Source organism: Falco biarmicus, chromosome 9 (genome assembly GCF_023638135.1).
Source record: "Falco biarmicus isolate bFalBia1 chromosome 9, bFalBia1.pri, whole genome shotgun sequence".
NCBI classification, from domain to species: domain Eukaryota; kingdom Metazoa; phylum Chordata; class Aves; order Falconiformes; family Falconidae; genus Falco; species Falco biarmicus.
Window position 1 is genome coordinate 5,826,612 of NC_079296.1, and position 14,024 is coordinate 5,840,635.

A 14,024-nucleotide genomic window follows, 5' to 3' on the forward strand; every position below is an offset into this window, starting at 1 on the left:
CCAGTCACACACGGCAAGTGGATACAAAGATGCCATTGTTTTATTTTGATTGTTTCCAAAAATCAAAACATTTTCAAACACAACTAAGGTACAAAATACAGCATAAAATGAGAATTTATACTTATTTATTTTTCCACATAGAGAGCAAAAATATATTCAGAATGAATTCCAGAACACTTTGCACAGCCAATTGATAGCTGACATCCTGCTTGTGAGAGCTTCTCAGCCATGGGGAGAGGTCACTGTATTTTTGGGAGATGCACAAATACAGCAGCGTATGTAGGAAACCAGAACCTTCTGCATCAGGACTCACAGTTAGTAAGTGCATACCGTGCTGCCTAGAAATACCTTGTAATGCCCTCACCTAGTGTGCCCCTTTATTACTGAAATACTTCTGCTGCAAGGGACAGTATTCAGTTCCTTTTCTTGGGGTATTTTGTTGGAAAGGGGACTTTATTTTCACAAACCAGTCAGTATTTCTGACTAGTCTGTCATCCAGCTCTTTAGTTAAGACAGGACACAAAGCTGAGAAAGCCAACTTAAAGCACTGCTTACAGGAGTTGTTTCTGTCATTCCATTTATAAATGCTACTGACATCAACAGCAGTTAAGGTATCTGAGAATGGTTGCCTTGATGTAGTCTAAAACCACTGTAAGACCTGCAGTGAAACTGAGAAAAAGCAGCCTGTGCTGTGTATGTGTAATGTAAAGGACAGTTTGGTTTGCTATGGAGAGACAGGCACAGTGAACACTGGAGATGGAAACTTCTCTTTCAAAACCTATTTAAAAAAGAACACCTTTTTCATGACCTGCCCTTAAATGCTGGCTTCCCCTCCCATCTACCCCCAAATACCAGTTAGTTTCCTTCAGCAGCACCACATCTTGCTATTACATAGGCTATTTTCCCCTGAAGATGATGAAATCACTATTTGTCATCAGTTCTTTCTGCCTAGTTTCATCTCCTAAAAAGCAACCGTTAAGCTGAACTGTCCAGGTTAGTGTCCTTACCAGGAGACCCTGGTAAATAGCTCCTGCTGGAGACATTCAGCTGAATTACTCCTTGAACAAACAGTTGAGCAGCTTTCTCAAGGGAGACAACAGTGCAAGGAATCAATGTCATGTAAGCAAGTTGGTAGGGCTCACACTTTCTAGAATTCTCATCTAGTGAAAGAGGTTCACCTAGTTGACTAGCAGAGGGCAAAATGCCGCCTCTGAGCAGCACTAAGCATGTTCATGGCACAGAGGTTGTGGCACCGAGAGCTGAAAACAGGACCTTCCTGTCTCCTCACCATCATGCTGAAGAGTTCTTCCCTCTGAACACACAAGTTACATCCCTGGCTGCTTGTTCACTGCACAGTGAATGCACTTGCATTCTTCAGCTATAACCATTTGCATACAGGGTTGAGAACCGGGGCTACGGCAGCACACCACTGACTTCCACATTCCTCCCTACACACCTCAGGTGCACCCCGAGACGGCAGACAGCAGGGGCTGCACTCGGGAGTTCAGCACCCCAGCTCTGCCGCTGTTCAGTCAGCTGGGACTTCTACAGCTGAGAGACAGACTGAAGTGAATCTAAGAAGCAAAGACTACAGATTAGAAGAGTGGCTGCTCTCATCTCGCATGTACTGAGTGCGGGGAAAAGGGGAGCTTCTGTAATTCTGAAGACACTTTCACCAATAACCTGCAATTCAGATATGGATTTGGGGCATATATGGATGGTAGCTGGTTAATAGCAGAAAGGAGCTTTTACTATGGAACCTGCAGCACAACCTGGCTCCCTTCTTGGGAATTCAGGAGGGACAACTGGGGAAAGAGTTGTTTTGGCACAGAATTTTCACAGGATCTAACATTATGTCTCTTGAGGAGTATCTCCCCAACTTCCTTCTTTAAGTCTGATTAGCAATACAGGATTCCCAATTAGCAATACAGGATTCTCCCTTGTTCCCCTCAAGAGCAGGCCTGGGACATGTTAGAAAACCCTCTCCCTTTCCTTACTTAGAGGGAGGTACAACTACTTTCAGGCTTTTCTTTTTGCTTTCTGTTTGGGGGCAGGAAAGACCTCCCCTGCTGTTAAACAAAAATATAGTTACAGGTCTCTGAGCAGCAAAATAACAGTGATTTTTTGGGGGTTTTTTTTTTGGATGCTGCTTTCCACCTTTATAAGCAATGCTATAACCAGTAATGGAACTCCTTATGCACAAAACTGTTTCGATGAGGGCGAGAAAGGGGATCCACTTTTTCAGTTATAGCTAGAACCCAACAGCACATTGAATGATACAGCTGTATCTGCTCACAGTATTTCAAATTTTAAAACATTGCTGACATTAAAACCAGCAACTGTTCTACTGCAACTCACTGAAGCATCAGCAAAATGCAGGTTCCTTGGGTTAGTTCCAAATCTAGGAAGTTAGAATAAGCCTAGGCAACATTCCTTGAAGAAATAGGATTTTATCTATTATATTACTGGTGCCACTGTAAATCAAATTCAAAACATCTGTGCCTTTAATAGGAAGGGGACATGTATGTGTAAAATGCTGGCAGTTTTTGTTGAATCCATAGAGAATCAGTTCTGGACTTAGTATTTTATGTCCCAAGAAGTGTTGCTATTCCTGTTACCACTCTTTTTTCTTCTCATCCATGGAGACTCCACCAGGACCCAGTGCAACCACGAGGAGGAGACCTCCAATTACAGACATGGTCTGGAAGAAATCATATTTGAGGAAGTCGTGCATGGGCTTGTAGGCTGGGACGGTCCAGAAGGCATTGAAGTAGATGTTGATGCCAAAAAGCCAGATGACTAGAGTCAAGGCAGCCAGCTTAGTCTTGAAGCCAATTGCCACCAAGATAATCAGGGCTGTGCCCACAATGTTCTGCAGAATCTGCAAGGAAAAAAAACCATCAGCTTACACATTGTTCTTTAAGAGATACATAAACATAAGAACAGACACGGATAGTTCAACAGAACAGGTTGTCATGGCATAGATGATCTAATAACTTTCTAAACATTAATTCTACTAAAAGAGACTCACTGAGCAGGTCCTACAGCCAATCTAGGAGTTGGTACTCTATTCTAGTTCCTTAACTCACACTTTTATACTCAGATACTTACAGAAAAGAAGTTCATATCAAAATGTAGCAGTGTCATGAACATGAGGACCAGCAGCACACGGCCCCCCAGCTGCATATACTGCTTAGGAGAGCTTTCCCGCATGGTAGGAACACCAGCAAACATGCTCTTCCCCTCTGAGCGCGACTCAGCCAAAAGCAGCAGCAAGCCTCCCCCAAGGGCAAGATTCCTACAGAAAGGGGAACAAAAAAAAGCGCCATTTACTACAGTTGGCAGTGATCTATAGATTTTAAGTCTCATCTGACAATTTAAACTCAGTAAGAATCTGCATGCTAGTGAGGAGTGACCTACTCTGCACATCTGCATTAGGCTTCACAGCTGAAACAGTAGTGTTGTACACAAAATTTCCACAAGCCTGTCCAGACACATACAGCCTGCCAGGGAAGCCCAGCACTCACAGCTCAGGCAAAGTTGCTTAGCATCTGTTACAGCATGAATTTAATCATGTTGAAGTTACTCTGTACCTCAGGTTTAGCCACACATGCCAAAGTAGTTCAGAAGTTGCTTTGAGGAAACAGAACAGCAGTACTGCTAAAGAGGTTACAAATTTCCAGGGCTGTAGTAAGCCCAGAACGCAGTTTTTGTGCTGCCCCCCACCCTCCTCTCAGAGAAGAGTGGTAAAAAGGTAATAGCTAGGACTTGACAAGAAAGCTCATGTTTAAGAACCCTTTCTTCTACTTAGAGAAGATGTTAGAGATCTAAAATCCCAGAAACCACTCTAGTATCTGCATGCTTTAGTTTTCTTGGAAAATTGCTTCAGTCATGCATAAGCACAGTTGCTATTTAGGAAATAATAGCAAGCTCCCTGTCCAGTTTGGACAGTTTTGTGAGCTCTCAGCAAGGACATTAGTAACAGAAGCACTCAGATCCCAGTGGGTTGGGATTTGTCTTTCCCTTCCACAGACTCTACTCATTTTAAGTGCTGTCATTTCTTGTTTAACATAAATGTATAATTTGTAAAATCTTTCTAGTAAATACTATGTACAAAGATCATTTCCTCTGTCAGTAAGCAGCAGTGACAGCCAACAATTTTTGTTCCATTTTGATAAAAATTTTTGAGTAGGCATACCTCATCAAGAACTTCAGGTCCCATAGAATGCTGTATGCAATAGTCTAGGCGAAGAATAAAACAGGTTAAGACACCATGTAATTTCTGAATTTCTGTTATAATCTCAAGGCTGTACTATCCATAGTAGAATTATAAGTATGTTATACTGAACAAAACAAGGTAGGTTACATCAATGTGGTCCAGTGAGTCAGCGTAAAACAGGGAACAGAAGCCAGAATTCTGCTTTCATATTAGCCCCTGCAAAAATGCATTGGTTTTGGACAGGAAGGATGCTACTAGCTAGGATCCTTTGCGAGGAGGACAGTCCTTTCTAAAAGCTGTGTGCTGAAGGCCAAAGCAACTGCAAGTTCCACATTTGGCATGTTACTGACATACAGGTGACTTGCAAGTTACTTCTGCTAAATTGGTCAAGGTCAAGTATTGAATCGATGTCTCCAGCTGACTAATTGCAATTACAGCCAAGGATCTATTGGGCACATCAGAAGGACAGAAGCAGCAAAACAGTTCAATGCCATTGAGGACTGGCACTAGGCCAAGGTGGAGAAAAATTCCAGGGTTGCAAGTTGTATTTAAATATGTTGGTAGGACTGGGGCTAAGAGAGAAGATTTGAAAGATACAGTTTAGAAGGGCTGAAGACTTAAGCTTCCTACCTGTAATGCTATAATTCCAAACAGTCCAAAGCAGGCATATTGCACAAAGTTCCTACTCAGCACCAGGATACAGCCGCCTGAGTTGGGGAAATTGAACACAGTTACACTTCTGGCTTGCACAGGAAAAGATGCTGCAGGAATGCCAACTGGTTTTGAACTGAGCAGACCGATTTCTTTCAAATGTGCCACAAAGAACACCAGACAGGAAATTTTAATGGCACAAATCAGTTCAAGAACTTAGAAGTTTTAGTGCATTTTAAAATATCATTCCAGAAGTACCTTTTGTTTTATAAAGGGTAAGCACATGCTGAATGCAGTCCCCAACACAGGACTGTACAGCAGCTATCAGTGTTAAAGCATTAAAAGAAGTTAAAAAGAAACTCAACTAATTATGGATTTGCCTTTTTTTTTTTTTTTAATTGAGATAACTGTTAGGGCAAACACATTATATTCTTTTTCCTTGAAAGCTTTTGTTTTATATTCCTCCTCAAGTCTTCCATCACAAAGCACTGACAGCCTTTGCCACTTACATGAAGACTGGTAACTACATTAAGCTGACTACACAAAAATGAGACTAAATAAATATCCAAACCCAGACACAGGCCAAGAAATTGGCAGAAGAATCAAAAACAGTAGATCAGAGACAATATAAACAGAAAAGAATTTTACTCCTCTCCACTTCCGATGCCCCAAGGCAACCCTGCACACATGCAGAAGCTCCACTTCTGGGATTATTTTGATTCCTGGGCTTTGAAAGTCTCTGACACAAGCACTCTCTCAGGCTTAAGTGTACAACTGTAGGATAAGACTTGGCCATTGAGATTAATACCCATAAAAACAGGAGGCTGAGAAAGTCTTAACACTGCCCTATTTAAGAAAACATGAGTATTTCATTTAGAGAATTCAGGGGTGTGGTATGTGATTATAGATATAGGTACAGAACTGAAAACAGATTGTAGTAATGGATTCTTGGCATCTTGTGACTCAGAGGTAGTGTGTCACAATAAATTCTCTAAGACTACTTCCAAGATAGGCTGAAGTGAGTCAATTAAGAGTTCTTTTCATTCAGCCAATGTAGTACTATCCGTTCTAAGCTGTCAATGGCTATTAAGAAATCAGCAAGGCATCCTGTGCTCACACAATTCACAGTGCTTACATGAGCCAGGGTGGCAGACACACTGGAGTGCTCTGGCATCCACCGTAACAGCCTTAGAGCCACTTACTCAGCTGCCCGAAGAGATTTATGAACACAAAGATGGAGGCCAGGAAATAGCCACAGTTCCATGTGCCATCAATGTAATCCCTCTGTTCACTCCACTGGAACCACATGCGGATGCCATCCTCCAGGAAGGTGCTGATCAGGCACAGGCGGGCCACGTGGGGAAGGTACTGCTTCGTCACTCTCAGGAACTGCATGGGCAGACAGCATCGTTAGCAGGGAAGGAAGGCAAGGTGATACTCAAGGCATAACAGATCCATGCACTCTGCAAACTGAGGTCAACAGTTCTCATGCACACAGGGTCATCAACATCCAGAGAGAAACACATACTTGGGACTTGGATTTAATACAATTCTTCTCCACTCCAGTTTGGGAACACTTGGCGGCAGCGGGGGAAACCTGTTGCCATGCTCCATCCAAAGAGCATTTTAGACAAGGACTTGGAGAAAAGCATGATCCAGCAGCACCTTTCTATGTAACAGGAACTGTGTTTTGATGGAGCTCTTACCAGATGAGGGCTGACCTTGGGTTTAGTTTGTCTTCCTCAGGGTTTCATGTTACAGTTCAACTATCAGATAGCCAGGAGCTGAAAGGGCAATCCTCTCCCACCCACGTGCTCAGGCACTCAGCACCCTGTACCAAACTGATTGAGGGAGTCAGGCTGACAGAAGACTAACTCTGTACAAGCTAAAAAAAAAAAATAAATTAATAAGCTTTCTGCCAAGCTAGTTCCCTCTAACAGCTCAGAAAGGCAACAGTGCAAAGCATGTGTACTTGTGTAGCAGCAGCAGCTATTAGATTAGCGTAGCTGTTGCACAGAGGAGGGTGCCGTTTCATGCAAGTACACGCAGTTTCTACTTCTATTAAACCCAGCATTCTCTGCAGAAAGAAAACAGGCGTTTACACCTACAGTTCAGTGTACTAGCTAAAAGGAAACTATATCACTGTGCAGCAGAGGCTGAGCTTTAGTTCTTGTGAATGCAAGATGTACCTGGTCCCACGTACCCCTCTACCCTGCCAGCCCAGTGGCGAGTTTGCTCTACAATTATAATAATTACAAGAAACAAACAGAATTGCCAAACAGTGTCTGGGCAAGCATGCTCTACAGGACTGCGAGGTGCAGAGGAAAACTTGCAGCCTCTGGATTATGACAAGTGCTTAACTGTCACCCAGTTTCCTGAACAGCACTGGTTCTTACTTAATGGAGACTTCCATGAGGATTTGGTTGTCACTCAGAATGCAAGCTGCCACTTGGCTGGCCCATTTCATGCACAGGCTCAGCTCAGCCAGATCACTAGAAGAACATATTTGGAGTCAGCATATGCTACTGTTTGAGTAAGTGCAATCCAGTAAGAAACAAATGTAAATTTAATCTAGAACTAACTACAAGATTATCCAGCAGCTTTGTACCTTCAGATGACAGGAGTAGTTTGGGCAGGTTGACACTTGTGAAAGCAAATGCCCATGCCACAAGCCCTCACGCAAAGCTGCCGGACTCCTCCTCCTAGTTCTAACGCAGGGATCTCTGTGGAGCCATTTAACAAAACCCCATTATCCCACAGTCTGACGTGTCAAACAGTTTATGCAATATTAGAATACTTCAAACCTGAAAAGTTGTGGGGGAGCCAACATGTGTACAGGCATCTTCCAGACCACATTGAACTGTATTATAAAAAATGGACAGAAAAGGCACACAAGCCTTTTATTTCATAATTCAGTATTTACATTGACTTCAGGTCAGACAATACAGCTGATTTGTTTCTTTTTGCGCAGAATCTTTTTGTAAAGTTCTGGCAGCGTTGCATACTTCCAGTGTATATGCAAGTGCAGAGAAAGGAGACTCAAGCCATTTCTGGAAGTTTATTCTTGCCACATTAATTAGTAAATACTAAAGACTCTTCCAAATCCTGTGCAAATGCCAAGCCTTGCTCACTGTGTAACTGAAGGTCATCACAAGAAAGGCAATTCATCAAACCTGCTTAATAGTCAGTTAAACAGCTAGTATCGGGACAAGCTACACTAGTTGTACTGCATGCATCCAGAGTCTAAGGGTCAGGACTCAAGTTAATCAAGGGCATTTTAAGTGCAGCTGTACTCTGACTCAGGGCTGCCACTTCAGGCTTTAAACCATAGAAATGATTGGATGAATGAGTCAGAAGAAAATTTGTGATCTTTGTCACCGAAAGAGACACACATCTTGGTTTACAGATCTCTCCTCTCCCAGATTTTACTGTGCATTTCAACAAACTTGCTGAGGAATACTAAGGATAAAGTTGTTTTGGAAATAGTACAAAGCCAAAAGTGGTTTGTAAACTAAGTTTGCCTTGTCAAGACAGAACAGGCAACTTTGGTCTAGAAGGGAATTAAACAGGACAACTGCTGGGCATCTTTAAGAAAAGGAAAAACACACTGCTGTGAAAAGGGGGGGGGGGGGCAGGGAAAGCAAACAAGACAATATCTGCCTCTAGGCCTCATCTTTGTTGTTGTGAAGTGGGTCAACATGAACTGATCTAATCTTCCCCTTCCCTGAAACCAAACGACTGCCAACAGTCCAGGTGAAGAAGCCAAGAACACATTTAACGTTCACATGTTCTCATGGCATATAGAGGGAATTTAACGCTATCTGTTAAACATAAGTGTGTACATCCCATCAGCTTAAGCCATGTCAGAAAGAGTAAAGCCTGAGGCAGCTGCGGTGCTAAGCTTCCTTATCACGACACATGTCATCTTTGGACATCCATACCTCATGCAGCTGCATTTACTTTGCTACCACAACTTGAAACCTCTGTACGTGGCAAGCTTCAAGTAAACAGGCTTCAGAAACAGACTGTATGAACAAAAATCCAAACCAACAGAACAACTGGCCATGGAGATCCAGAGAGAAAGAAGAGAACAATTACATGGTAGTTATAGAAAGTAACAGACATCAAGGGAATTTCCAGTTACAGGATTTGGGTATAAATCAGCTAAGGAATTTAACTAAAGACAGTAAATTCTAAGAAACAGGAGATCTCCAGAAGCGGGACTAAACTAATAGTACCAGACATCCTGGGTTTGTCCCTACACATCACTAGCAACATGTGGCTCAACCACTGCAGCCTGAGACCACTTCCTATTTCCTTTATGATTCACACAGAAAAAAAGCAGCAAACATGGGAAAAACTGGTAGCTGCAGTTAATAAAATACCCAACTAAGACAGCGGGGTTGAAACACACACTCCACTGAGCACAACACATGTAAGCCAAATCAAAACTGTTGAGATTGATGGAGGTGGCAGCGTTAAACTCATGACATCAAGTAACTGGATGGCTTATTCTGCTGTGGGCTTTTCATCAACTGTTCTTAGCACATACTGTCTCCTTGCAAGAAGCAAAACATCTTGAGAAAAGACAACAAAACGCTGAAGTAAAACTATTTTAAAGAACAGCTGGTTCTGTGTTGGCAGCCAAGTCACTAGCACACTAGAGAGGCTTTGTGTTGCCACTTCCCCCTCTAACGGGATTAGAAAGGCAAAGATAAGATTTAAATGCTCCTCTCAGTTTAACAAGCAAAGATGCACAAGAACATCCAGGGATCCCTAAATCACATCTCTGCTCAAAACCTATTTTGAATATTTCAAGCCTCCTTTTGAAAACCACGAGCAGACCTGCCCCAAAACAGGTATTAAAGTGATTCTGTTTTGACTCTTACCATGCTTTCTAACAGTTCCAAATTCGTTAAAAATCCAGTCCATTTTGTTAAAGTGTATACACCATAGCATAATTACAGGTATTTTAAGACCAATACGCTGCCAGATGTTGGGAATTTTTGCTGTCATCTAGGTACATTCTGTCCAAGTAAACACCTTTGCTCTGTGTGTACATGTGTGTTCTTGGACCAGGGAAGTTATGAGCATGGTGATGGACAGCAGTCTGCTAATCTATGCAGAATGCCTTCTTGGGGGCTGCACACACATAATTATTATATCACACATAATTATTGTTAGTCTAGAGCTTCTGATAAAGGCATATTCCAAATATCTAGCTTTTATTCATTTCAGGGATTGCTTTGTTCTGGGAGGCCACAGACCTCTAGCAGCCTGGGACACCTGTGATCATCTCTGGAATAGTATGCTCAATCCTCTGGGTAGAAAAATCCTATTTCTTAAGATAGGAAAAACCCCCTATCACTTCCTTTCACCAGCCTGTATGTATCCACTTAAGGAGATCCCACCTAAAAAAAAAAATCACAAGGGCTGCAACACCCATCACATTGGGCTAATCAATGTCTACAAGTTATCTGTGAAAACTGGGAACCAAGGCTTTCCCACTTATTTCAGAAGGCAAGAAGAGAGCTCTGACCCACTAGAACATTGCCAACCTTAATCAAGTTTTTAATTGCAGGAAGATTTCTCATGACAATGCTTTTCACTTCTGAAGCATGCTTTACACCATCCCTTTTCAAAAAGGCTATTTATTAATCAAATCGGTAAAATGGGATTTATAGTCATGTATTGCATTTTGCTATCACTCTTTATGGGAAGATTATTTCCCAGCCTTTCCAACTAGGTCATCTGGCTTATAATGATAAGGAATCAGCGCAGTGACATGACAAAGTTACAGAAAATGTTTCCAAATTCAGGTTTTTTAATATAACACACAAAAAAAGTTCAGACTAACAATGAAATGTTTTCTTCTCCCTTCCGTCTTCTGCAAAATAGGATACCAAGATGTTAGAACTAGCTGAACTAGTGCATCAGCATTTATGTTGGAAAATTAAATAAAACCCCCAGAGTCTGGATCTCCCTTACAGCCCTTTCACTGCAGTACAATGACTCAATAGTTTCCTTGCATGTTTGTCCATAACTTTTTTTTTTTTAGAACAGCAGAAATACCAGGCACCCACATTCCTAAAGATTATTAAAGAAACTTGAAAAGTTGCTTGAAATCTGCTCCCTCTTACAGGGATTACAGAGGGGAGACAACCAGTTCTATAACCCCAAACAATCAGTACAGGTCCCAGACACAGCTATTTTCAGTACAATAATGTCAGCAGTACATTCTGACTGCACTGAAGGGCTTAGCATGTAATATTTTAACAAGACTGACTAAAAAAGGGCTTAATTTCCGAGCATGTAAATTATTTAATTAGTAACATTGAGCTGGTGCTCAAAGAACAAACCAGTCCATAAAGCCTGTAGTTGGGCATCATTTTGAACCAAGATCCTGATTTTCTTGCACTGTGTATCACCTAGATTTTAAGAACCCTTAATAGCTTTTCCCAGCCTTCCCAATATCTAGCAAATTGCCTTCTCTGAAATCAACAGGACCACCTCCCAACACCCACCAAGTAGCTGTCTCCTCCGCTGGCTGCGGACCTTGGAAACTGCTAAGAGCTCAGAGCAGAACTGCTCACCAGCCATACTGTGTGCCTGTGGGCTACAAACTCACAGTACAGCCAAGCTAAACTAACGGCCAGTTCTCATCACAAGTGATCCCACCACCAGCATTGGTGCTTACTTGACCTAAACAAGTGGATAACTGAACCAATAGAAAAAAATAAACTGCACTTTTTCCCTGCCAGTTCAGCTCTACAGTCCAGTGACAGAAGAGCACTCGTGTGAGGGAAAAGGGGAACGTAGCCTTGAGAGAAACAGGACAACCCCTTTCACTGACAGGGAGCTGTCAGGCAAGCTTAGCTGCCTTGTAAGACCATGCCTTCAGTGCACTAGTTCACCTCTGGATTAAGAGCCACTTGTTATTACAGAGTATCTTGGCACTCAAGGCATAATTTGCTAATTCAAAGGGAAATTACAGTATCTGAGAAAAGTTAAGCTTTAGTTCTTGAATTTAAGGAACAGATTACTCTTGCTTTTGTAAGAGACATTCAGGACTTACTGATAAGCCATGGAAGTAGCTGTAACATTTTCCCACAGGGCTTTTATGCTACAAAAATTAAGACTCATTAAGTCTTGAACACTAGTACAAGGAGTGGAGAAAGCAAGGCTATCACTGAGAATACATTCAGCTCCCAGAAGAGCCACTGTCCAGCCTCATGACCTCCACCTCCATTGAGGGGAGTTTCAACATCATTTCAGTCCAAATGTTCCAAGTATTTTTTTTTAATCCAAGATGAACTAACTAGCTTCTGTAATGCCAAGTGTTAACTTTGCAACATACACCCAGGATTATTGTTTAGTAAGTCTCTCCACTCCTACACTGGTGCGATACTGAGTTTTAGCAGCACACACAGTACTGAAAGTATCCCACTGAGCTACAAGGCAGCTATTTGGAGGCAGAATTATCAAAGGAGTTAGTTACTTGGAAAGCTGTAAAAATTGTTTTGCAATTTGATGGGTAAGTGTATGCAAACACTGCAAATTCTGCAGCTGAAGGAAAGACTCACCTTTAAATAGAATGTAGCCAAGCACAAATGAAGTTGTGCCATTTAAAACTCATTTTGGGAGGAAGCAAACTGCGTTTTAGCTGGACAAAAGAGCTTTCAGTAGTATGAAAAAAGGGGTGTTAAAGACATCTAGAAATAATCACACAGGAATAAACAGAGAAGTGTTATGAAAAGGTCAGAACAAGCTTGTAAGTTCTGGCAAGTAATTTGAACACTACAGTGATAGTTTACTTTCTCCAAAAGGAGAGGGCAAAGAGGATGACCAAGATGATGCGGACACCCCTTAAACTGAATACTCCACACACCGTAAGAAACTCTGTCTCCAAGACCAGTCTTCCATCTGGGGGTGGGGAGGAAGTATGGAACAGGTTTTCCCAGTGAAACTGGGCTCAAGACACAGAGGCAGCAGCACAGCCCCCTCAGAGCTGTGACGTGTTAGCGTGCACCACACAACTCACGCTGCTTCCATAGGCAGAGTTGAAGAACCAGGCAGAATCAGGTTTTCCAGAGAACTTGCTAAACGCGATTAGATGCCTCTTATTTTCAATTAGATGAATCACCATGACAGTGGAGATCTTTCTAACACCATCACTAGCAGATCAAAATGTTCCTGCTCTCACATATAATAAGAGATCACAAACTTTTATCTCACAGACAAATCTGTAAGGGCTTCCACCGAAGCAAATATAAAAAAAGATTACAAGACAACACCAGGTTGTTTGCCTTCCTTTTGCCCTAATTCTGAGCTCAGTACTACAATGCTGGCAAACCTCTTCCAGGTTGGGTTTCCAAGTGTCAGCCAAGGCTTCAATTTTTGCTTTCCTGTCACCACCACCTCACCCCACTTTCCCACACCCTTTTACCCCCTATCTGCCAGCCAGACAGCTTTTGAGAAAGCGAGAGCAGCTCAGCCTCCTGCTCCCAGGGAGAAGCCCAGCTCCCAAGGAGAACTCCCCTGCCTCGCTGTACAGGCGGCTCAGGAGCAGACACGGGCCTCGCGTGAGGGCAGGGGGCAGCCGCTCCCACAGAAGCCCGGCCGCCGGGCCTGCGCTAGCCGCCCCCACGCCGCCGGGGAACCGAGCCCCCAGCCTCCCCTCAGAGCCGAATCGGCCCAGGAAGCCGCCAGCCTCCTCAGGGCCAGGCCCCGGGCCCGCGCCGCCGCCATCCCAATCTACCCCAGCGCAGCCCAGCTGGGCCCCTCAGGGCGGCGGCCATAACCCCCTCCTCAGGCGGGGCCCGCCGCGGCGCCCCCTCACACCCGGCCCCAGCGCACAAAGGCCACCCAGCCGGGGAAGGGCGAGCGGGCGGGCACCCACCTGATCCGCGAAGTCTTCAGCGGTGCTCATGATATCGTTCTGGCCCATGGCGGCAGGACGGGAGCGCTGCCGGCTGCTGCGCGCCTGGGGCCCGGCCTCACGCTCGGCTGAGGGCCGCGGGAAGGGCGGGCAGGCGGGAGGGAGCGCCGGGCCGGGCCGCGCCGCCGCTCGGCTGCTGCTGCCACGTAGGCCAGCCCTTAAAGGCGCCGCGCGGGCGGCAGCGCCGGCGCGGGCGGGGCGGGGCGGTGGCGCCGG

General features: G+C 43.8%; 1 protein-coding gene across 1 annotated transcript; it reads right to left on the reverse strand.

Moving 5' to 3' along the window:
• Positions 1–18: 18 nt before the first annotated feature.
• SURF4 (surfeit 4) lies at positions 19–13,957 on the reverse strand. Its single transcript, XM_056352233.1, has 6 exons — positions 13,770–13,957; positions 6,073–6,259; positions 4,850–4,926; positions 4,199–4,242; positions 3,112–3,298; positions 19–2,881 (listed from the first exon to the last, which is right to left on the reverse strand). The coding sequence occupies exons 1-6, from the start codon at positions 13,815–13,817 to the stop codon at positions 2,615–2,617; spliced, it is 810 nt and encodes a 269-aa protein (XP_056208208.1). The 5' UTR covers positions 13,818–13,957; the 3' UTR covers positions 19–2,614.
• Positions 13,958–14,024: the final 67 nt, after the last annotated feature.

Excerpts from the sequence above, each read along its gene's own strand:
- SURF4 (XM_056352233.1), bottom strand. The coding sequence starts at position 13,817 with ATGGGCCAGAACGATATCATGAGCACCGCTGAAGACTTCGCGGATCAG. Across the intron at positions 4,927-6,072 it reads AAATCTCTTCGGGCAGCTGA|GCGGCTGTATCCTGGTGCTG; the intron begins GTAAGTGGCTCT and ends TCCCCAACTCAG. Across the intron at positions 3,299-4,198 it reads GACCTGAAGTTCTTGATGAG|GAATCTTGCCCTTGGGGGAG; the intron begins GTATGCCTACTC and ends CCCTTTCTGTAG.